Source organism: Epinephelus fuscoguttatus, linkage group LG15, assembly GCF_011397635.1.
Source record: "Epinephelus fuscoguttatus linkage group LG15, E.fuscoguttatus.final_Chr_v1".
NCBI lineage: Eukaryota > Metazoa > Chordata > Actinopteri > Perciformes > Serranidae > Epinephelus > Epinephelus fuscoguttatus.
The window spans coordinates 19,482,858-19,509,145 of record NC_064766.1 but is presented as its reverse complement, the minus strand read 5'-3'; the positions used below and the strand labels follow the sequence as shown (position 1 = coordinate 19,509,145).

The 26,288-nt window shown below is 41.2% G+C and overlaps 1 protein-coding gene across 2 annotated transcripts in view; it reads left to right on the top strand.

The window, feature by feature from the left end:
• The window catches only part of cacnb2b (calcium channel, voltage-dependent, beta 2b), a 63,037-nt gene that overhangs the window by 19,457 nt on the left and 17,292 nt on the right, over positions 1 to 26,288 (top strand). For both annotated transcript variants that reach the window (XM_049598633.1, XM_049598634.1), the window contains exon 2: positions 19,651 to 19,716. In XM_049598633.1, the coding sequence (XP_049454590.1) occupies positions 19,651 to 19,716 (66 nt within the window). The remainder of the gene's footprint in view (positions 1 to 19,650; positions 19,717 to 26,288) is intronic.

Below are 26,288 nucleotides of genomic sequence, written 5' to 3'. Positions count from 1 at the left end.
GATAGGAGAATGCACCATCTGTTGCACTGGGCGTTAATCCTTGTGTGAGGCCTTTCCACATCATTGCGCTCACTGAAACAGTCACAGTGCGCAGGGGCAGATAGAGATGCATATACACATGCATGTATCATGGCATGTGTCTGGTTGGAAATCACTGGCTTCAGAGAGAGTTGCATAACCAATGGCCTGTGAAGATCAGATGGATTTATTCTCGTTTCTTGCCCTCTTCTTTCACTCAGGGCTCTCAGACTTGTTGTAAACTCTGAGTCTGTGTGCATGTTTGGTGCCTGAATGTGAAAGTTTTACATTGTACAGCAGCAGGTGGAGTCAACTTCCTGCTCCTTGTGCTGTATAAGCCATCAAAGCACATAGTGTGATTTCTTGAGATACATCTTGCTTACCTGAGGACATTTCAGTCATGATTTTATTGTAGCGTTTTATTTGCCCCCCCAAAAGTATTTTTTATTTGTAATTGTTATATCAGTATTTAAGCCACATGCAGAGAGAGAGAGAGCTGGTCTCTTTTTGCGAGAACCTACCTGTTTTGCCTCTCATGTATATTTCACCTATAATCTTTATCTATAATGATAACAGAAATGTATTTATAGAGCGCAAAACAGAGTCACAATATGTCACAAACTAAAAATAAAAGACAGTTTATATGAACCTAAAACTCAAGTAAAATCAGGAGAGGCTGTCCGATGAAAGTACGTTTTAAGAAGGGACTAAAAAGAGATCACCGACTCGGTCGATCTGATTTCCTCAGGCAGACTGTTCCAGAGCCTCGAGGCCCTGACAGCAAACACTCTGTTCCCTTTAGTTTTCAGCCAGGCCTTTGGGAAAGACAAAAGACCTCTGGCCGAGGACCTTAAAGTACGTCCACGTGTGTACGGCACTAAGAGGTCGGAGATATAGCTGGGAGAGAGACCATGAAGAGCCTTGAAAGTGATCAGTAAAATCTTAAAATCTATATTAAAACATACTGGGAGCCAGTGTAAAGAAGCTAAAACTGGAGTGATGTGATCACGTCTCCTGGTTCTGGTTAAAAGCTGGCAGCTGAATTCTGTAGAGTCTGAAGTCGGTCTTGCTGCCTGTTTCTGCACAGAATTGAGTGTGCGGATAATTTTATCGCTCCAGCACCTCAGCTAAGTCTGATACTCGGTGAATGATTGTCTCTGTTTTTAATTCTTGTGCATTGCCATTACATTCAAGTCTTAGAGCCAAGTATCCACCTGTGAATCTTTGAGAAAGAGAGGGTTGTTTAACAACACTTACTGCTGTTCTGAAGGTATATCCAGAATCCTTAAACATTCTTGTAACCATTTGGAAGAAGAAATATTCTGTCTGCTGCACAACGAAAAAATAAAAGATTTCTAATTTTTTCAAGCTGCAATTTTTATTTCTCCAACCAAACAAAGATGGTAGCTGCAAATGACATATTGTGTGTCCTTGCTCAACGCAGACAATTTGAGTAAAAATTAAAACGTTTTATCAACAGTTTATTATTTGTCTATGTGAATGTTACTTGCTATTGTTTTATATTTTCTGGTGTCCTTAACAACTTGCATGTGTCTGCCTGGCTACTTGCAGAGGACTAGAAGAAGGAGTACAAAAGAATTTTTATTTAGTAGCTTGTCATCCTAACAGCTATAAGCAACATTTTTATATTGGTGTCTTTCAGCTTATTGTTTTATTTTTTACCAGTCCTGCCACTCTCACCATCTTGTTTTTGGCTGCAGGCAGCAGTTTCCAGAGAAAAGTCTCTAAAATCCCACTGTACACCACCTGTTCAGCAGACAAAGTTATCAACTAGCTGGTGAACACAGTGGAGCATTTAACAGATCAAGAGCCGGATATTTTACCCCCTGGAGACCAAAAACAGAAAGCAAGAGCTTGCTAACATGTTTGCCATAGCAACTTCAAGCGTGATGATATGTCAGTATTGGGTTTTTATCTTGTTAGTGCTGCCCCCAAGTGGCCAGAAAATCAGTAAATTCAGGTTGAAAGGTTTGTATGCAACATTCAGAGCATTAATAAAGTAGCAAACCACTGTTTGCTATGTAATGATAGAGTGGAGAAATGGCGTCCTGAGCAGAGAATGAAGTCACGCTACCTCTGTGTGTCTCTGTGGTTTGTTTTGGTAAGCCATGTTTTGCATCTGTGCATCTCACCAGCTAGCTCATCGCCACTGTTTTGTACTGCACTCATACAGTGGTTACCACTAACACATTCTCACTCTGACCTCATCACATATTGATATTTGGTCGGGACCTTCCACGTCCACATACAACGTGAAAGGTACCCTGTGTGCGCTGGCTGTTGACGTTCTGACACGCCGTGTCAAGTTCTGCCTGTTACATGCATTGTCTCCTTTCAAGATACACTTCCATTTAACAGGAAATTTAACGTTTACATACAACGCACATGGTTGGGTTTAGGTAAAACAAAAGTATGTGGTTAGGTTCAGGAAATAAGAACTGGGTTTGGCTTTAGAATCTTGAAAGTCGGAGTTTGTCAGTGGGTGTTTGTTGGACCCATCGTACTCAGACTTTCACTGCCTTAACTTTTGTTCTTGCCCCACCGCGTTTACCCCTGATGCCAGAAAGTGCTGTTAAACTAAAACGGCAGTCGGCCACATATCATGCCAACGGTAAAGGATGTTTTTTTTTCATCATTGTCTGACGCCACAAGTCACTGGCCAAGCAAGATTGGGTTGTTCCCACCGATATTGAGATAGCATGGTTGCAGAAGCGCAGCGCCCACCCCCTGGTTGCCTCCTGGTTAACAGCGTTAACCATAATGCACTCTGTCAGCACTGCTGCAGTTGTTTAGCGCTCTTTATGGAGTTAGCCCCATTAGGTGCTAGCTGCTGGCTCAGCCACCCACACGTCAAGAACTGGTGCCAGACAATTTACGCTCTGAATTTTGCATAGAGCCCCTTTAAGGATTCTTGACATACTTTCAGAACCAAACGTTACACAGTGTTTAGGGTTTTTATCTGTGGGTATTAATTAAAACAGATCCTGGGCTCTGTGACTCAGATGTAATGATACCACATAAAGGACACAAAGAGGAACCTGAGGAAACCTCACAGTCTCTGTATGGCGTACTGTCTTGCATTACAGTGTTCTGGTTACTGCTGGCCCACTGCTTGTTACCTAGAATAGGAAAAGCCTCTTAGTAGCTGAGACTGGGGCATTATATCCAGATACCTTCTTTCCTTCCAGGCAGGAAGTGGAGCAATAAGTCGAATAATACCAGTTAGACCTGTTTCCTTTGGGATTAGGACAGTTTCCAAGTGTACAATAGCTTCGTTTTCATTCTTATATATCAGTCTTTTCTGTGTTTAACCTGATCAAAGTGCTCCGAATGTGTTTCATATTGCAGAGGAGTGACAAAGATGACAGTGTTACAGTGGTAATAGTGGTTCAGTATTTGCCTCAGTGCAGTAAGTGAGAAATGATCATAACAGCAATGGTTGGCAAAATGGTTTTTTTTTTTTATAATCCCCTCACACGCACACCCCTCCTTATACCAACAGTAATCATGTTGCATCATAACGCCGTGTGATGCAGAGGAGCAGAGAGACTTGCCATCATTTTACTGTAGATGAAATGTATCTATTACAGGAGCCAAGCACGCCAGGCATTAGGTGGTATAGATAATATTAATGCAGCTATTGTATCTCTATCTGATGACTGTCAGGGAGCCTGAGCACATGTAGTCCAAGCAGCAGCGTTGGCTGTCTGTGAGGAGGTTGCATTTGTCTCTCTCTCGCTCTAAATCCTGGATTGACGCATGCTATCTTAATCTCTTTACTCAGAGACAATCATGACCCGGAGAGAGGGAGGCAGAGAGGGAGGGAAACCCAAATACACATTGTTTTTTTCCCTGTAATGATTTTTTCCAATTTAGTCTTCGGTGCTGTGATTTTCTTCGAGGCAAATCATTTTTTTCTTTTCGATGTTCCTTCAAGTGTGCCGATTGTCTCTGTAGTAGTATGTGTAGCCATTAGCAAAATTATATGAAAATCATATATGATGTCAAAAAATGGATAGTCTGTTAGTACTTTCAAATTCACAGTAAGGCCTGATCCAACAAAATAAGAAATTAATCAAGAAAGAATTGACTGTTCACACTAAACCCATTTTTCATACATGTTCAAGTGGTTTACATGGGGCAGTAGTCAAAGCAGTAGTCTATTTGTGAGAGATTGGACTGTGGTTTCTTTTTTGTCATACCTGCTCCAAAATCAGAAACATAAAAATGAGGAGTGACTTTAACAATGTAAGGGTGCTTTCAGACCTAGAGTTGTCTTGCTTTGGTCTGAATCAGGGACTAATTTTGTTACAAAGTTGCATAATTGCCTAGAGTTAGTTCGTGTTCTCACGGCAGCATTTACAAGTGGACCAGATCAAATGCCTGTGCGAGAAAGCTGCTGTTGATTGGTCAGAATTTCCATGAAGGAAAAATCCAAGAAATTTTCATTTAAGTCAAACCATACAGTTTGAAAACAAGGCACGGCTCCAACTAGAAAACAATGTTTTGCTATCAACCATTTCATTGTATATTGTATATATTTCAGATTGTCTACTTTACTATTTTATTATTTATTTTATTTTATTGTCTACTTTAATATTTTATTTTATTTTATTTTATTTTAATGTTCACTTTAATATTTTATTTATATCTTCATCTTTATCTCTTGTTTCCATTCATGCTGTATTTCTATTTCTACTTTGCACGGAGCATTGGAACAAAAACAATTTCCCCCCGGGGATTAATAAAGTATTCTGAATCTGAATTCTGAATCTGAATCTGAATCTGAATCTGAATCTGAATTTGATGCATTGGATGTGCTGAATGTGCATATTAAGGCAGTACAGGAGGAGGTGCACATTAATAATCCTCCAGGACTGTAACATGCTCATGTTTAACCCAAACAATGTGTCATGTGACTGCAGTTGGTTCGGATCGAGGTCGGAACACGTTATCACCAAAAACGAACCACACCAGAGTTCATTTGTAACCAGGCTGAGACCGCCTCTTCAAGAATGTCTCGGTCCAGTTGTTTTGATGCGCACCCGAGTGTGATTGCTGTGTTCACACCTGCCCACACAAACCACACTTAGGGGGCAAATGAACTTAAGTTCAATTGAACCGAACCAAACAGGGCAGGTGTGAAAGCACCCTAAGCTGCAAATGTCAGCATGCGCGGTGACCAGCGTACTACCTACAGTGGTAACCCTGCGTAACTTCTGGGCCAGTGGCAATTTCATACTACATTATTATTACAGGTTACTTTTAAAGAAGTCTTGTTTATGACTAGCACATTTCCTCCACTGTGCGGCAGCTGGTTCTGGTTCCTATGTCAGAGTTGAAGCTAACGTTAGTGCCTTCTTCCTGCTCTGTTTGGGTGCCATGACACTGACCTGACAGTTAATAATCCCGAAGCCCTAGTTATTCGGAAAAATGTCCCATTGGACCAAAAGATCATTTGTCTGACAGCCTGTTATCACAAAACCAACTGTGCCACAGTTTTCATGGAAAACTGCATATGGGCGTGTATGGGAGAACACAAAGCCAGAAAGGCGTATCAACAGTGATTAAGGTAGGGGGTGAGGTTTCGCAAACTGTTGAAGTAGTGAATTGAATTGAAGTTGTTTCCAATTTTAAACTCTTTCCTTTTGTAACCACAAACTGGCGACATCAGTAATAATGATCAAACCCATATTAACAAACTGTATAGACATAAATTACTTTTAGTGCAGCACAGATCTGCTGCCACTCTTGATCTATAATTGGAGATCTAAAGGGCCGTGATGCAGCCTTTAACTCCACAGACGGAGACTCATGCCAAAGTAAAGGTGGCGGTGCCAGCCCGGCCATATCTGCTCTATGGTAACATCAGGCAGAGGGCATGGAGCCAGTCTCCTTCAGACAGATGATGCAGAGCAGCTGATTAGACAGGGCTCGGAGAAAACTGAACACACACTGCATGTTAATGAAGAGGAGATGGAGTCACAAAGAAATCATCACAGTATACGGAATAACACATCAGAGTAAATGAGCGCCAGCTAAATTGCAAAAGGATTTGGGTTATCAGATACAATTTCACTGCTCCTCCGCAGCAGAAAGAGCCAATACATAAAAATATTTATCGGCAAAAATTAGAATTTGTGAACACCTGGGCTCAGAGCCAGCTGCTCATTAGACAACGACAGGAAATTAGTCACAATTAGATTAGTGACCTGCGCTACAGTTCTACAATGAACTGTAGTAAATGGTGTTTGGACACAGGCAGTGTTTTGTCTCTTTTTGATGCACAACTGTTTCCACTGATCCTCATTACTATGGTTTTAATGAAGCTTATAATTTAAAAGCCAACGCTGTTTCTCTGCAGATCACCCAGAATATCCTGAGATAAGAGTAAACATAGTACAGTTTTGATATTTTCTCATATAAAAATATTCTCCTTGTTCACAGTAGATCAAAGCGCAGGCTGCTCTCCAACAGAGTTGTGTATGTGATGAATTATTTTGGCATCTACAGTTTTGGAAATTAAAGTTCTGTTCATCTGATGTGAAGGCAGTTTTTGGGGGACTGGCAGTTGGAGCTGTCGGTCTCTGGGGGCATTTATGCAGAATTTACGCTTGTTAGCAGCACATAATCCACTATTGACTTGTGCAAACTCTGAACAGACAGATGAGGCAGACGGGATGGGTATATCACAGTATCTGAAACATGGTAGTTACAATATTAACATATTAGATACATAAAGTAGCACCCAGCCCCCTGTTTTTGCAGATTACCTGTGTGGCTAGATTTAAAGATTTTTTTTTTCTAGAGTTTTGGCTGAGTCAGCAGATTATCATGTTGCAGATTCAAAATCCCAAGATTGTTTATTTCCACTTTGGTTTTAGACAAATGTGATTCTAGCTTTTTTCGTGTTTTACTCTTGAAAACATTTGAATGCACCAGTATGTACATTTTTGCATGTATTCATATAAGCCAGACAGCCCTTCTCTCGAAAAATGTTCTTACTGTATGTTTTGCAAACCACAGATACGTAACATTTGTACCTTATTTTGTCGTAGATATGTTGAAACTTTATGTTGAATGTGTGGTTAGATTTAGGCACAAAAAGTACTTGGACTACAAGGGACTTACAAACGCGTCAAGTTTGTAAAAAACACACTTTATTTTTTGATACAGTGAATTTCCAGCACAGGGCTTTTATTTTCAAGTGGCGTTCTCTGTTGTAGATTGAGTGTCTAACAGACAGCGACTTTACAGAGACAGCAGACTAGCTCAACGACATGTTCAAATGCAGGTATGATGCTTAATGTATTAAACTGTGGGACCTTGAACTAATGACTTAGGAGAAATCTGGACCCTGTGGCTGGACCAGTGTCGAACCACTGTTACAAAACACCCATGTTTGGTGGCACAAAAGCTGCTGGAAAAGCAGGGACAGGTTGGTGCAAAACACCTAGGATTGCTGCCACAGATAGTGCTGGGAAACGTTGAGATGTTTCGGTAAAAAACACCCAAGTTCGGTGCCTCAAACGCTGGGGGAAACCCAACTAGAAACACCAGTGCAAATGCCAGGAAGCATCACCAAGACCCAGCCAGAGTTGTTGGTTTTTAACAGCGGTCCGCAGCATGGCAGGTATCTCTCCTAGGTGACACCATCCACCATCCCCTCCACCTCCCTATGACAAAAGCCAACTGATATATACGTCACTTTAGAAACCTGAAAAGACAAATATGAAATGTGCAAATGTAACATATTTCTAACGCTTTCTTCTGACGACTAGGCTGCAGTGGATGGCGCTAGAGTCACAGTGTTTCCATACACAGTCGACTACCAAGCTTATTGTTCTTCACTAAGTCATCACTTCACCTTAGGTTACAAGACACTTTGCTGCCACAGAGCGGAAGGCATCACAGAGCAGCTCATACTGGAGCTGCTGTGTTGAGGTGTGGAAGCTCTTAACCCTAGTTGTCTTTTTAAATGAGACATAGATAACAGCAGCGCCTGGGGAGCAGCCAGCGAAGGAGCAGGAAGCTGCAGGGATGTGGCAGAGCTACACACACACACACACACACACACACACGAATTTCATCTCTAAATACAAACAATCCGAACAACAGTGCCCACTCAAGCAAGCAGACTCACATGGTTCACTTCCCCGCCTCTGCTGATGCTTACGTTGTGTGCTGGCATATAGCCAGCTTAAACAACACTTTACCGTTACGTGTTTGACGTCATCGACCGTGCAAGGTACAGTAGCGGTGATGCTGAACATGGCCAAGTTGACTTAATTATATTGACATTCTCTATGGGAGGTCCAAGTGTCATTTCAATAGTTCCTCTATGGATCTCCCATTGATTTCAATGTACTGCTCAATTACTGTTAGCACCTTTAATCAGTCTAGGAGGATGTTGTGGAGGTATGGATGCATTACAGCATACAAGTTACAATGGGAGAGGTATTGTCATCAGTGGGAGTCATTTATGCTTAGGTGGCATATTTCTCTCAATGGTTGCCATGGAAATGTCTCCCCATTTGTTGAGGCACTGTGTAGAAGGAATGGCATCTTCAGTGACAAAAGTTAATACTATGTGCTGCAGTGAATGGTTGCTGTCTTAAATTAAGAAACTCTTGGTTGGTTGGTTGGTTGGTTGGTTGTATTTCTTCTATCTACTTTGCAAGCTTTACAGTTTATATTAGATGCCCTTAAAGGCTCGACATAATGGCATAAAAGGACCAAATTAAAGGAATACTTCACCTATTATATGATCATTTGTAAATCAGTTAGTTAAGCTATGTTGCCTTGAATTCCTAAAGAAAACTTTACTTTTCTGGCATGCCTACATTTATATCATCAGTTATATTAAACAATCCATATACAAACTCTAACAAAGCTCATGCAGTGTAATCCAAGTCTCAATTATCCAGCTGGATGCTCAGTACTGCGAGAACAACAAAACACAATTTCAGATTTTTACAGCATAGGTCTTATTTTTGTTTTAGTAGTTTCGACCATCATTCCTGCATCAAACTGATTGCTAAGATGTATTGATAAGATGTCAGGGTGTAGCCTTACAATGGAGACCATGAGGCAAGCACACCCCGCTGTCAGTTAACCAGAAAGTTAGCAAAAAGCACACTGTAGACTTGATCAGTCAAGCAGATAATGTGGTTTGAATAAAATAGCGTGTTTTCAGTCAGGAAATTTGTGTTGCTTTGCTTGACTGTAAAGTGGCGTATAACGTTATCCTGTGTTGTAACATTCTCTCCGTAGGAAACAAGAGAAGCAGCCATATGTGGCTTTTCCTAGTCATTTTTTGAGTGCATCTTCTTAACTACTCTGGGCAGACTCAAAACCAAACTCATACATAACATGCAAAGCTGAGATTTATGTGTTATTGTGTCAAACTGTATGTTTTGAATTAAATAGGAGAAAACTAGTTGGCTTGGCAAGTGTGTGTCAGTTGAACCAAGACTACACAGGATGAGTATTTAAGAAAGTTTCACATTAAGGGCTTCAAAATTCAATTTGATTCAGTTCAATTGTATTTATAAAGCCCAATATCACAAATCACAGTTTGCCTCAGAGGGCTTTACAGCATACAATATCCCTCTGTCCTTCGACCCTCCCCAAAAAACCCTTAAACGGGGGAAAAATGGTTGAAACCTCAGGGACAGCAACTGAGGAGGGATCCCTCTTCCAGGACAGACAGACTTGCAATAGATGTGTGTACAGAACAGATCAAAAGCACGTGATCGTGGGCCCCTGTGTCTCTGTTTCTTTTTCAGGTCATTGGTTTATTTCCTTTGGTTTGAAGCTAAGAAAGTTTACTTTGTCATATTTTTGCACTCAATAATGTTCTCTTTTATTGAAGCCCATTTTGCACAAGACAAGTGAGGCAGAGCTTTGAAACAGTTGCTGTTTTCGTCTTATTTTATGAGATCTTATTAAATAACCTGGCATCATGCTGAGTTAGAGATTTTAGGGTCAAAGTAAATGCAGTAAGATCAGTCTGTGTGAATTAGCTCAGCATGAAAAGACACATTTTCTCAGCTGCTCAAACAAATCAAACAGTGAAAAGGTAAATATGATGTATTTGGATGAAGTGCTGGGAATTTTTCTAATGTGAACATGAGCTGCATCTCAGCATTTCTTCAAGACCCAGTCCAGAGTTCAGTTTGTCCTCTGGGGAATCGCAGTGCTCCGGGCCAGCCAGCTGGCTCTTGGTGACTCGATGGCTCTGATTATTTCACTTTAGGGATGGAGTCCATCTCCCCAATCAGACACTCCTTTCCTAATGTACTCCCCTGGCGAGTGCAGAAAGAGCTGTGTAAACGCTTTTGAGCGGGAAGGGAGTCACCTTCAGGTAGTTCACCCACCCTCACATCATCCTTGTCCTCCACCTTCCTTTGCCCACCCTCGAAGCCACATAATCACGTTAATGGGCTGGGATGGCTCTGCAACTGGAAGGGATGGGGGGAGAGAGAGGGAGGGGAAGGAAAGGGGGATTGGTGAAGAAATGGAGATGGAGGGATGAATGAAGAAGTGGGGTAGAGAGTTTGAATAAAAATAAAAATAAGTGGAGCCATATTGTTTTTTTCTTTAAAGAAAGAGCATCAAATAAGAACAAAAAAAAATGTATGAGAAATACGGAATGTCAGGAAATAGTGAAAACTACCCTTGTTAACTTCTAATGCATTGAAAGTGCTTGTTTTTGTTTTTTCCCAACCACCAGTCCAAAATTGCATGAACTTCTGACATTTAAGAAGCTGGATTTAGAAAACCTTTTGCTGTTTTTGCTTGAAGAGTGATCGAAATAATTCATTGCATATCTAAATATTAGGGGTGCACTGATATATATGTATATGTATATATGTATCAGCGGATACTTGCCTTGTTGACTACCATCAGTTTATTGGCAAATTTGTGCAGGCTTAAAAGCAGGGCTTGAGACTAACAATGACATATCGTCATGGGACAAAAATGTCTTTGTGAGCACACCTCTCTGCCCTTCCATGCGCAAACGAGGAGAGCATGAGGCAGAGACATGAGACCTCCCTGCCCTTCCACATGCCCACGTGGAAAGCTTAGGGCAGAGAGAGCACATATCTCCGCCCTTCCACATGCCTATGTGGAAAGCTTAACCTGGTGAGAGAGCCTAAGACAGGGAGAGCAGCAGCAAAGACAGTATTATTGACAAACAGAAATTACATTTATAAGTCAGACACAACATGAAAAGGAGGAGCTGGGCTGGAGGAGGGTTGCAAAGTGGCTTGCAGAGGAAGCAGCAACAGTAGGCAGGTGCTCAGCTGCGCCATCAGTTGATTGGCTCATTGAGATCAGCTGACGTAGCTGGGATGTGAGCTGAGCTTGACACCATGTCCTGCCTAAACTAGTGCTATGCTTAGTTGTCTAAAGGAGACATTTGTTGATGCTTTCAAAATAATATAAAATAGATATTGGAGAGGAAATAATGATGCTTATAGTAAAAGGGCTTTTTAAGCAATGATTTATTTCTTTATGGATTTTTTTTTATGTGAAAGAAGGTTATTTTAAATGTTGTTTCATCAGTTTTTATGGTTGAATTTGTGCTCATTTAAAGATAGTGTAATAAACTGCTATTGGCTATCATTCATATTGTTATTTTAGATATAGGTATCAGCCCAGAATTTCACAATCAGTGCACCCCTATTAAATATTTTTGCTGATTGACTGATTGATTAATTGATTCAGCTGTTTTGTCCTCTTTTGTCTTAGAAAGACACTGAAGCGAAATCCATATCTGAATGATGTCGATGCATTATAATCTGTGATTCACATTAACACAAGTGCAGAAAAAAAAAAAAAAGAAAATTCACATAATTCCTTCATTTCTAAGTCACCTGCAGTAGAGCTCAACATTGTTTAATAATTCAGCGGGGGCGTTTTATACTATTGGCTGGGTGACATTGGCTTGCAGGAGAGGCGGGTGCTGTGCGAACAGATGTCTACACCAGCCATGGGTAAACAAAAAGCCATGCCTGGGCATAATTTGGCCCCGGGGAGATTTCCTTCCTCCTCCTCTCTTATTCCCTCCTCACCATGTTAAATTTTCTGTCTCTGACATGTTCTCTGCTGCATCCTCCTGCTCCTGTACAGCTAATTCTCTCTGATAATTACCAACAGCATCCCACCTTGCATCATGTCCTCATCATTCTTGTGTCTCGTTATTTGAGGCATAATTTGCCTCCATAGTTTCTTTTTTTATTTTCTCTTGTATTTTAAAGACATATCATTACAGTTGAGCTTTCTGAGCTAGTGACCAGTTCTATTTTGCTTTCTTTCCTGACACATTTCAATATATTTATAGTTCATTCATTCATTCATTCATTCATCTTCTAACCGCTTCATCCTGTTGAGGGTCGCGGGGGGGCTGGAGCCTATCCCAGCTGACATTGGGCGAGAGGCAGGGTACACCCTGGACAGGTCGCCAGACTATCGCAGGGCTGACACATAGAGACAGACAACCATTCACGCTCACATTCACACCTATGGACAATTTAGAGTTATCAATTAACCTAGTCCCCAATCTGCATGTCTTTGGACTGTGGGAGGAAGCCGGAGTGCCCGGAGAGAACCCACGCTGACACGGGGAAAACATGCAAACTCCGCACAGAAGGGCTCCCACACCCGGGATCGAACCGGCAACCCTCTTGCTGTGAGGCGAGAGTGCTAACCACCACACACCGTGCCGCCCTAATATATTTATAGTAATACTTTTAATTCAACTTTAAACTGAGCCACAAGTATTTTTGATTTTGTGTCCAATGTGGCACCAGTTCCTTGCATATATTAGTAACCAGTATATTGTACCCTGGATAGGTTCCTATCTTTAAGCTCAAGTCCACTAACATGGCTACCATGCGACACAAAGTGTTGGCACTTAAATCTTTTGCCACAATAGTTGTGTGGCTCGAGGGATGGCGATGAAGGTTTGCACAGACATTCATGTTAACCAGATAATGGTTCCCTATGACTATAGCCACGTTTCCACCAAAACACTTTTGGTATGCTACCTTCCTACCTCTTTTGGAAATATATCCAGACTAGGGCTGTCAAGCGATTGAAAGAATTATTTAATTAATTACGTACTCTGTGATTACTTAATCTAAATTAATCGCATACATCAGTTTTTGCTGTTTAAGTATTTAGAAAATTTAAATTCAAATGACTTTCGGCAGATGTGACACAGTAAAGCTGCTGGATTTTGGACACACTTGTCCCCATGTCCTCTACCACCACAACTGGTCTGTAGTCCATTGTAATCCATTCTGAAAGGCAGTTAGTTAGTCAGTCACCAGTAGACTTACTCAGTTTGCGTCTGAAAGCCTGGTTGAGTGTGGCTTGACGAGGCTAGCTGCTAACGATAGTATCAGAGGCTGTGCTAGCTTCTACCTCCGGGATCGCTGCAGAATGCTTTGTGTTGAGGTGATATTTCAGGCTTGAAGTACTCTGATGGTACAGAAATTCATTACTAAAGAAACTGCAAAGAATGGTCCTCCTATCAACAGCTCCATCTGGGCATTTTTGAAATATAAAGGTTTCATTCACGGGGCTAAGCAGTATCATCTTGTCTGAATCCATCATGTGACAAAGCCACTGTGGCCTTCAATGACGCACTGGGTCAAAGGGCACCACGGAATGTGATTAAGCAGCATTCATTTTTTTCATGCATTATTTTTTCTGTGATTAATTAATCAAAATTAATGCGTTATTTTGACAACCCCAATGCAGACATATATAGTATTTGTGCTTTCAGATTTGCATATGATAGAAGACTGGACAGTTTGCTTTCTGAGTGCCCTTCTGGTTCAACATGTATCCTCGTAGCACTCTTTCCTGGCACATTCTCCTTTTCTCTCTCACGTCCCTCTCTCCCGCACTTCCTCCCCTCTTCCAGCTCTCCCTCTGTCTTCCCACTTACAGTAATTTCATAATACAAGCTATTAAAGCGGAGTCTTTTGGACTTGAAGATAGGTCCATCATAACTATTGGCCTATGGTAATGACATGCTGTATAATCTGTCATCGTCAAAGTCACTAGTGTCAGGCAGCGCAGTGTGCACTCATTTGGAATAACGTAGAGGGTTGGAGCGGGTGACGGGGTAAAGGAGAGCCAGAGGGAAGTTGCTCTCTGCTGGTTGAGCATGAGGTCTGAATAGTGAACTCATTCTGGACTGACATTCATACTCACCCAGTGTATTCTTATTACTGTCTTTAATGAACCGAAAACAGGGAAAGCCTCTCTCCTACAAAATATTCTTTGCTTTGCCAGAGGAGCTTTAGAGGTAAGAAAAGGGGGGCTTGAATGACATTTGCTGGCAACTTTTTTTTTGAGTTCAGGAAGAGTAACATCCTGACTACCCAGAAGTCATAGGGAGAGAGTTGGATGGTTAATGTCCTGGGTCCCACCTAATTTCATTGTACAGTTGTGCAGTGACAATAAAGGCATTGCTTGATTGACTGATTGATTGATTAGGTGACGTAGCCACACAACAAATGCCCCAACAGCTGCACAGCAACAGCGCTTCTGATTTTGACAGAGAGGGGCATAGATGGGGCGTTGGTGACTTAGTGGATAGAGCAGGCACCCCATGTACAAGGCTGTTGCCACAGCGGCCCGGGCTCGACTCCCTCTCTCTCTTCCCCTTTCACACTTGTCTGTCCTATCAAATAAAAGCTAAAATGCCCAAAAACATATTTTTAAAAAAAAAAGAGAGGGGCATAGATATAGACAGCGCAGGCAGCGTGGTTGCACTGGGGCCCATTGGGTAGAGGGGCCCAGTTGCCACCTATAGAAATATGCTCGTGAACAAAGAAGAACTGATATTAAATAAAAAATGGTGCAATTTTCTGTGAAAGCCCTCAAAAAGGCAAACCCATCTCCATCATAGTTTTCTGTTTTTGCAAAATAGTATCAATCTATAACTAACCATATGTTTATTCTACATAAACTAAATAAAAAACTAATTTAACTATAAAAATTATTTTGTCATATACAGATATTTAATGATGATTGCTGGGTAATATGCATGTTAATGTTGTCAGTATCAAGTCTCTGTATAATCACGTAACAAGACAATACGATTTACAGTAGCTAGTTTTGGTGCAAAATCTCTCAAGACTGACAAGCTGGGCACATCTGCAAGCAGATATAACATAAAAGTGGCAGTAAGATGCACTGTTGGTAAAATATATATACACCTAAAACTCTATGTGTATGTGTGCTTCATAACTAGTAAGTAGTGCACATTAGGGCCCGTTTGACTCACGGTTCTTAGCTTTATGTGTGTTGCTCTATACTGTATTGGTATGTATTTTATGTCTTTTTATGTCTTTTATTTTTATGTATTTTTAACTTGTGTTTTATTGTGAGCCACGTCAAAGACGAATTTCCACTGCTCTGCAATGAACAATAAAGTTCTTTCTGATTCTGATAATAGCGTGCATGCGGGCCCATCATAACTACATTACGCCACTGGTGGAGTTGTTGTAAATAACTCTTTGGCTCTGCCAGTAGGACACAAGCCCCTCTCTGCAGAGTTCGCATGTTCAGCATGGGTTTTCTCTGGGTACTCCAGCTTCCTCCCACAGTCCAAAGACATGCAGGTTAATTGGTGACTCTAAATTGCCTGTAGGTGTGAATGTGAGTGTCAATGGTTGTCTGTCTCTATGTGTTAAGGCTGGTTCACGTTCCACGATTTTTACCCCGAATTTGCGTAGCTGACACTATCGTAATCTTTTGAGTGTTCATACCTGGCGAGGTGTGTTTCTGTCATCAGGAGTATCACCAACTGCGTTACGACCTGTGTGTGCGCACCACAAGATTTCTCCACCGAGCCCTCACTGACAGAGCCCCAGATAACGCGGTGACGTCACCAAACTACGTTTTTTAACTTGGAGACAACACATCGTTAAGGCATTGATATTCTTCCCAGTGCTGAATCAGATCTGCCTCCAGGGCCTGGGTCCAAACACTACACGCTCCCCGTGATCCTGTGGACGCCGCCATTGTTGTTGTTGCTTGCTGGCTTGTCAGTGTTGCCAGATCTTGGGAGAGAAACAAGCAACCAGGGCTATGGAAACAAGCCCAAAAGAAGCTATTCACACATGAGGACTCGTCGTGGCACACGACTCACCTCTGACCCAAGGTGGCTCTCAAGATCCTTTGCAACGTCAAAATCGTGGTGAAAAGCATGTAATGTGAACTAGGCTTTAGCCCTGCAACAGTCCGGTGACCTGTCCAGGGTGTACCCCGCGGCCTGCCCAGTGTCAGCTGGGATAGGCTCCAGTCCCTCCGCGACCCCTAACAGGATAAGCGGTTACAGAAAATGAATGAATGAATGAATGAACTACCAGTGGCAGTAGCCTGTATATTAGATTTTTGGGGAACTTGGTAAATTGTAGCATCTACTAAAAGCCTGCACGTGCAATGTTTAGGGAACATCCTTGGTTTCACTTACGTTAACTGCTGCTAAATTGTATTAACAGGCAGGACCACTTCTTTTCGTCTGTACTTTATGTATTGAATTAACTGAATTTTCTCAAAAAAGTTGAAAAAAAAAACCCTTATGTCAAATTTCCAGGAGATTAAACACCTTAGACGCTTCAGCAGAACCACTCTGTGCAAGTCAAAAAAGTTGTATTTTGATTTGGGGCATGTAAAACATACATCTTATCAGATCACTTAATTTAGAGTCCATGTAAACAGTTAAGTTGGCATCTCCAATCTAAGAGATGACGTCTATGTTGCCACAGCTACTGTCTGGAAGCACAGGTTTTAAATAGGTCTTGGTAGAGACACGATAGTACCAAACCAGGCAACCTCACAGCGACTCCTTAAAAGAAATGGTTCAAGTTTCAAAAGTCACACCATGTAACTCAAAACAACAATTTTTTACAATTCTGTTTGCCTCCTACAAAATGTCTTTGCTAATGCAAATCAATTTTACATAAATGTCATTTTTAGGAGACAGAGTTGAAGAGACTTGGCTGCAGGAGAGTGCAGTCAGCTCTGCCATGCTTCACTAACATCATCTGTCGTACTCTGATGTCTTTCTGTTGCCAGAGACTCTTAACAGTGCTTTTGTACTGCATTGTGAAACTAAATTCCAAAAAACTAAATAGATCATTTTCAGTGTCAAAACTGCAGATAATAATAATAATAATAATAACTTTTGGTTTTAGACAACAAAACATCTGCCAAATGAATTCAGTTTAGCATACGTACTTTTTAGTATGAGGCAGGTTAATCATGGCAGTAGGGTAAAGCTAACAGTGTGAACATTGGATTTTAAGTGTGTTATATTGTGGTCCTTACCAAAGTTTCATGTCATTGATATACACAGAATACCTCTCTTATTGTCTCTGACACATTGGAAGTCACCAAGGACTCCGGATCACCGAGTTGTTAAAATGCGTCAGACTGAGCAGACTGTCTACAACCAGAGAGCTGATTTGTGACTTTAGGATGCAAGAGTGTATCTTGAGTGCCAGATTGACGCAGACGGCTGTGCCACCTCCTGGCTATGACACAGAGGGCATTAATTACCATGTCTTTGAGGGGACAATCTAATCGCTGGGACACATGGCACATAAACCTGAGCATCCCAGGAGGGATCTGCTGCGACACTTCCTGACAATTAAAGGCAGGACAGCTCTGCGGAAAGTAACAGTAAATGAGAAGCCATGTCTTGGAGATGTTATGAGGTCAATAGCTTCACGGTGTGGCGTTCAGTCAGTGTTTGAATCCTACAGTTTAATTTGCATAAGAGCTAGAGGTCTTCATGGGTCCAAAATGGAATCCAAAACAGAGCCTATACATGCATAAATACATTTTTAAGAAGTGTGAGTGAGGATTATTAGACGTGGTAGAAAATACTCCAAATCGTAGTCATGGAGGGAAAACACCAGGGTCTGCAGAAGCTTGATGCTTTATCAATCATCAAACAGCTGTGTCCAAAAAGAGCAGCAGTATAATAATAATAACAATAATAATAATAACGTCCAAAGACCAAATGTAAAATCATAAATTTTAATTAAAAAATAATTTATTTATGTGCTTCAAATACTAGTTACTAGGAATTATTGTTCCATAGCCAACTGGGAAATATAAAAAACAATTTTCTAACGTATTGAATATCTGTAAATCAAATTCCAAAAAGCTAATTGTTATTTAATGACATAAACCAGTGAAGACCTTTTAATATGAGAGGATGAATAAAGCCGTGACACCCAAATATGTGAACTAAACATGCACCATTGTTGCTCCTCCTGTAATAATGAAGTCAATAATTCACAAATTTATTCAGAAAACCAGATAAAGAAAAAGTACTTGTATAACTCATAAGAAATAATGGAGATGTGAAATAGAACACCCTGATAAGTTATTGAAAGCTTGAGAATAGGGGAAAATTGTGTTTTAAAATGTGTTTATGAACATGTCTAGATTAAGGACAAGGAAGTGCATATAATATACAGTAACATTTATAATCTACCAGTTTTGTGTCAGTTACAGAGGTGTATGACTCAGCCTGTAAGAACAGTCGTCTGTGGCTGTGGAGGAGCTTTGTCAAGTCTGAGAAAAGTTTATTCAAGTCACCCCTTTGTGTAACATCAGCTCGGGCTCAGAGATTTTGGATTAAAAAAGAAAAGCAAAAGGTCTGCGTTGCAACTGCGTTGTGGAGTTTGAAGAAGCTGGTATTTACGAGTGAGGGAGGGTGATTTTAAGGTGCATTATGGGAAGTGTAGACTCAAGTATTTTCAGATTGTATCCCACACTGACTACAAGTCAAGATATCACAGTCTCTGCTGCACAGATTTTGACATTTTTTTCTCTCTCTTGCAAGTGCCCAAACTTTATAGAAGTACAATACTGAATTGCTGGAGTCCTCTTTTGAATCATTGCTGCGGAGACTTTATGTTTTCTTGTCTGGCCTTGAATGTGTTTGGATAAATTTGAATCTCTCTGTCTTTGTTTTCAGTGATATTTTCTACTGCACTCAGATTGTCATGAAAAGAGGCAAACTTTGGCCATCCAAATTATTTTCATAGTTATTTTATTTCCCAGTCAGACAGCTTCATCATAGTCAAAGAGCTTATAGTTCTATCTTTCCAGGCCTTCTGCAGGACATAGAAAGTAACAAAGTGTGTCATCGTGTGTCATACAGAAGTCAAAATGGGCCAATAAACTGTATGTAAATATAGGTATGAACACAGAAAAACAAATAGAAAAAAGAAACTGAACTCTGTATATGAAACAGATTGCTGGGGTGTCTTCATAATACTCTAATCACTTTAGAAACAAGGATAAAAAATCAACCAGAAATGAAATGAAAAGGAAATAAATTCACCTAAATGAAGAATAAACAGGTTTAATGTACACCAGGAAAGGAGATTTTTACTTCTTTTTGCAGGCTATCTTTGTCTTTCACTCTTTTCTTGCTTTTTAAAATCAAAAATTAATTTTCAACGCTTTCAAAATTCTTTAACGCAGTGCAGTGCAAACCAATTAAATCAATGTGGAGAACTGATTAAACTCATTGTCATCACTCTCTCTCTCTCTCTCCTGCAGGGAGAGCGTCAGGACTCGGACGTCGTCGAGGAAAGAAACGCCCAGGTGCAGCTGGAGAAGGCCAAGGTACTTTCTCACTGTTGCATCACGGTAACATCACAACCAGACCCACCACGGCTCTCACAGACTCATTTTTTCCGAGCGGCCGCGCTCAAGGACATGATTACATCACAGACAGGAAACACAGACATCAGGACGTCGGATTAGCGGAGCAACATTCTGCTATTAAAATGAGTCACTGCAGTCTTCATCCTTGCCATCCCTTCATGGGCTCCATGTCTGGAGAAGGATAATAATGAAGGATATTGATTATTGCTGATTCAGTTCAAATGAATTCTGGCAGTCTTCAGATGACTGCTTTGTAGCAATATTGCATATCAAATATATTTACACTGAAAGAAACCAGAGTCTAGTGCAACAACAGTTCAACAGGCCAACTTGCAAACACGAAAATGTTATAAATGATATATGAGGACAAAATCTGCAAACCAGTGTGCATGCGAGGCACAGGCAATCACTTACTGTTTGCTCTAGTATGATTTCACTTATAACATCTTGCACAGTTCAAGATTAGAAAAGGTAGACTTCTTAATTTGATTACATTATTTATTTATTGATTTATTTATTAAAACACAATTGCTTCTTATTTGTTGTGTGTGTGTGTGTGTGTGTGTGTGTGTGTGTGTTCTGAAAAGATATTTCATAAGAAAAAAAGGAGAGATTTCAGAAAGTTTACATGAATGATGAATTACTTTGTGCAGCAGAAATACTTTCCCCCCTTTTTTCTGATCCCATTAATCATCTTGGAACCCCTCAGATTTATTTTACAAGCCCTTGGGGGGTCCTGATGCAAGGTTAGGAACCAGTACAGCATGAAATGACAAGAGAGAGTGATGTGTCAGACATTTATTTCATTGTTTCTTATGCATTACACCAATGCCTCTATTACAACTGGCCGCAGGCCTAAGCAAAGGAGGTAGATGTACGCCGAACTTAGCAAAAATAAACTGGAAGTTGTGTAGTTGTTATAAATGACCAAATGATAATAACAATGAGGTAGGGCTGGGCTATATAGAGTAAATCAAATATCACAGTATCAACCAAATATTGCGAAATATTTATGGTGACATTTTGATAAATAATCATCAGCAGTGTGGATATAATGACTGAGTGGGTAAAGGCAAAAAATAGAGCAGCTAGAATAGTCTGGTAAGTTCAGGGAATTACACGCAACAGTAACACGCTAAGATGCTGTTAATTAGGAAATCGTCATTGGACAACACTAGGATTTTATTATTGGATTATCGCAGCATTTCACACAGGCCAATTAGGTGTGACAGACTGTTCCCTACAGATGAAAAGGACATTATTAGCATGGAGTATGGAGCAAGGAAAATTCATACAGAGTTACAAAATGAACAAATTCCAGTTAAGTTTTTGCACAGTCATGTTCAGGCATTGAAATTAACAGTTATCAACAGTTTCAGACTTGAACAGTGACCTCTAACCCATAGAGTTACAAGACATAGAACAAATGTTGCATTATTTGCAATTTTGTTTTCGAACAATGTTCAGGCATCGAAATAAACAGTCTTATACTTTATTACACACTCGTTGCTATTAAAAAATAAACCCAATGTCACCATATGAAGACATAATATTGTTCAAAAACTACTTCCTGTTCAGCAATGATGCTTAGTTTTTATTCTTATCAGATCCCACTGAACCCAAATAGCTTAGAGAGATTACAAAAAGGAATATGAAACAAAAGCTAAGGTCTCAGGATGATATCACAACATTGATATGATATTGAGCTCGGACATCCAGAGGGAGCTCAGTGTAGAGCCGCTGCTCCTTTGTGTTGAAAGGGGTCAGTTGAGGTGGTTCGGGCATCTGATTAGGATGCCTCCTGGGGGCCAAAGTGTTGCTGGGGAGAGGGATGTTTGGGGTGCTTTGCTTGGCCTGCTGCCCCCATGACTCGGTGCCGGATAAGCAGATGAAAGGGATGGATGGATGGTTATAATATTGATGCCTTGCCCAGCCCTACAATGAGGTGTAAACGTTAGAATCAGTGCTGTATGAGAGTCCATGAATGCAGTGAGGTGCATGTTATTAGTGTAAAACAAAAGAAAATAACCCAGCAAAAATAGCAGTCAGCTTGATGAAGGGATCGATACACATAGCTCAGAAATTCTGGCCATGTGTTCCCAGTCAGGACTATGGTACCTCATCTCCACCCACCCAAGGACCTGCAGGACACACTGAAGCAGGGCAGCTTGAGCCAGCACAGCCTCATACACCTACAGTTCATGCCTTGTCGAGCTCTTTCAGTTGGTATAAAGATTTCCTCATATACATAATCATGCCAGAAATCAAGTTGGCTTTGAAATCAACAGCTCTCATTTTGAAGCCACTAAGCCTATGACTTGAATTTTATTTATTTATCCTTTCACACCAGTGCATCCAAAATTTGCCTGCTAAAGGTGCAGACTTCTACGTTTTTTGAGCGAAGCAATAATGTACAACTGGTGACAATAAAGTAAAAAATATCTTCACTGCTTTGACAACACGTAGGCAGCATTTAGGAATTTTGACCATGCCAACGCAGTATCATTCAAATATAGGGAGAACGGAGCACGCTTTCAGGCAATCTCTCCTGGAAGACATACATGATTGTTCACATGAAGGGTGGTGCCAAATACTCTGGCTCCTTCCTCACATCCACACACCTGGCTAATCACTGTATTTAATGAACCTGAATTTTGGATCGTTGATTTCGGGACATTAGAGAAAATGGTCGACCTATTTGTTTGTGCTTTTATGCAGGAAGCAATTACTGTGCTCAAAGCTGCAATAAAACAAACATAATAAAAACACATACTCTATCTGAGAAACTGTCTGTGGATTGCATTTGAGAAAAGAAGTCCAAATTCTGCTAAAATTTAAAGCAAACTAAAAACTAAGTCAAGTTCAACCTTCTGCAGTGGTTATCACTGTTTAGTGTGCCTTACATACTTACAGAAGGTGGGTTATCCAGTATTTTTTCTGTGGGCATAATGGCAACGAAGGTCATTCCACAAATATATAAAAATATCACAGCTGATAACTCTCCCCCTCTGTTTGCCTTCTACGCATCGCCCGCTGATAAACGTCCCATTCAATATTGAATTAAATCCTCCCCCACAGATTTAATGTGCTCCCACTGGTGCTCTGTAATTAAGGCGGCAAACACACTCGGCCCATCCCCTGCTGACCCCACAACCTCTCCCACAGCCTCATCTTCCCAAAGTGGAGTAATTAGCAGCTTGATCCGTGTGCCACTGACATTTGACTCTGATAGGATTACAACACCAACAGGCATTCAGTCAGGAGGAAGCATACAGTAGCTAATGTGCAGCGAAGTGGAAGATGCAGTAGGTTGTTTTCACAGCAGACATTCTGATTTGTCATAGTGGGAAAAGAACAGGTGTCACTAATAACATTAATGACGGCTCCGTTCTACTCAAGTGTCCCAGTAAGCCATGACAGTCTGACAGTGAGCCAGCATGCACTAAATTAAGACTCGGAAACTAAAGCAATTAAAGTGAAAGATGCAAAACGAATGGTATTGCCAAGTTAAACAAGTGTATTGATAAAACATTTAAAAACAACAATAATTAAGTCATTTTAGGGGAAAAAATCAAATACATTTGAAGTAAAATGACCAAAGAAAATAGAACATTTTTTCATGTTTAAAGGATGTCAGAGTTATTTAACAGACAAACAGGCAAAATCCAAAATATCCAAGTATCTCTGGCTCTTTTACATTAGATTTGCATGGTATAGAATTAGCATAGATGATCTGCATTAGGCTGCACAGTTGTGTGCACATGATAATTACACAAATTAGTTACACATTGCTATAAAAAAGAGTGGCGAAGGGACAAGACAATATCATAAACATCATAAACAAATTATATGTATATGGTGGAATGAATCCAGTATTAGTTGGCACTTCAATACCTAAACAAAGCAGTTAGTCTGTCACTAACAATCTGGCTCCAGTTGTTCAAATTTGTTTCAGGATGATCAAGATTTGAAAATCTTATGTTTTGCCATCTAGGATTAGCTAATCCAGTGGTTCTGAACTGGTCCGCCCATGGGGTCCAGATTGCTCCTTAGTCATTAGTTAAAGATCCACAAAGTTAAATATATTCAGTGTCATACTTGCGTTTGGCCATGTCGTCAAGCTAGTTTGCAACAGAAAACAGCACTTCAAAAATAAAAAGCTTGTGCTGGAAATTCACTGTACTTCAAAATGTCACTTGTGGTCCATTCAGAATGGGCCCGTGACCCACTTTGGACCATGACCCACCAGCTGGGAACCACTAAGCTAATCCATTTTACCTTTGGGCCAGTTTTTCAAAACCGCATTGGACTGGATCACCCTGATCCAGATATAAATTATACAATATGGACAACCACTGCTCTATTCACATCACAATGTAGGCTACTAGCTATGTAAAGAACAGGTAGCATAGCCTGCATTGGGTAAGTGTGTTAAGTTGGAGAGCTAGAGAAACAGCATGAAGGATGAAATTGTTAGAGACTACTTTTGATTGTGTAATTGTAATTAATATGGGTGAGAAATGAATGTTTAATATTGTCAACTGGCAGGGTTGCGGGTTGGCCTGTGCTCCTGCGTGGTTGGGTGGGGCCCGTCGTCCGTGCACCCTGGTGGCGCGCCTCGTCCTTCTGCTGGGGGTCGATTTGCTGCAGGCGTTGTGGCCCAGGTCGGGACCATGGCAGGGGCCTGACGCTGCAGTTGCCTGGGGGGCGGGATTGGGTGTGGGCCCGTTGGGTTTCCTTGGGGCCCGCCTGGCCCGCTGTCCATGGGCGCTGGGGGCCTCGCTGCGCCGGGGTCTGGTTGGCGCCACCTTCTAGCCCTTCCCATCCATCCCTCCAGCCCCCTGGCCGGGCCTACACTGGCCTGGCCTCCTAAACGACATTTAGTTCACTCACCACACATTCCACAGTTTTAATGCACCACATACACTCACTCTTCGAGGTACAGACCACTGAGGGATTGGGGGGCTTCATGATGGGGCAGGCTATGGGACAGTGGTGTCCGGTAGCCCTCCATGCTGCCCACCGGCCCATCCTTATCTATTCTCCAATTTTAAAGCACCACATACACCTACATCTTGTGGGACAGATGGGAGTAGGTTCCAGGTGCCTATGGCTGCACGGGCTGCAGGACAGCAGTGTGCTGTAGCCATCAGCCTTGCCCCCACCTGTCTCCTATGTCCCTCAATTTTAATGCACCACATCACACTTATGGGCACTCACATTCACATTCACGGTGTAGGGTTAATGTTTCTCTGTCAGGGATCGGAGAATCATAGTAAGAGAGGGGGTGGTGGGTTTACACACACTGTAGATACGCATGGCGTGGCTTGTGGGCCGCCCCGGGTCCTTGGGCCTGCGTGATGTCCTGCGGCCTCTGCGGCTCCCTGGTCTTGGGGTCTGGGCGCTCCTGCGGTCTTGGGGTGCCATACCGCCCCTCTTCCCCCGCAGGGCTGGCCCTGCAAAGAACCGATGGGATCACTCCAAAGGGGCCCACTTGCTTCTCAAACCTACCACACCGTGCTGGCAACTCTTCTCTACAATCAGGCTTTCCCCCTCCACCAAGACTCTCACATTTTTGGTGTTCAGTATAGACTTCTCTTTTGTTTTTGTTTTTCAGTACAGTATAGTAGACATGTATATGTTTATTTTTGATAATCTGCATGGAGCACAACCACCTCAAGGCCACAATACATCAGCTACACTGCCTGTTTCTCCCCTGTTTTTTTTTTGTTTGTTTGTTTATTTGTTTGTTTGTTTTTCCTCCTTCTTCTCCGCATGCACTGTCACTATATAACTCAGGACTTAAGCACCTGCCCCCTCCCCCTTGCTTGTTTCCTTACTTTCCCCTTGACACACTTTGGTGTATCACGGCCTTCTCTGGCTCATATTAGGAAGTTTTTCCAATAAAGGCTGTTAGGCTAGTCTCCAGGGAGGGTGGGTGATGGTCACAACTATGCATTATGGGTATAAAATATTTGACCGCAAGATTAACAGTGCATCAATCTTCACAAGAAGCTTACACCCTTTTGTGGCGCTAAGCTATGAAGACCAATGCAGACAAGTAGGAAGAAAAAATATATATATATATATATTGACAACTATTTGGAGGAATATTTTATTGGGCAAAAATCCTTTATGTATTTATTTTTTTATTTTTACTCTACTGAAAAGGTTAATAGGTAAACTGATGTCCACTTTATCTACTTTATCCGTGTTAACAGTTAAACAATTCAATGGAAAAATGTAAATAAATGTCTATATATTTGACCAATCTAAAAGTTTTATGACATTTTGTCAGTGAAATCCACCCTTCTGTTACGATCATGATAATCCTGATGTTTTGGATCACAGGTATCGCAATCCTTCTAAAAATATTTTGAACAACACACACTAAAGATTTGATTCAGGTCAAAACCAAGACAGAATTAAAGAATCTTTTTATTTCTTTTGAACAATCCATTTTCAAACTTTGATCCACTTGGACTGCTGAAATCTGATCAGCTCACTTCTGAACAATGGGTGCTCTTAAC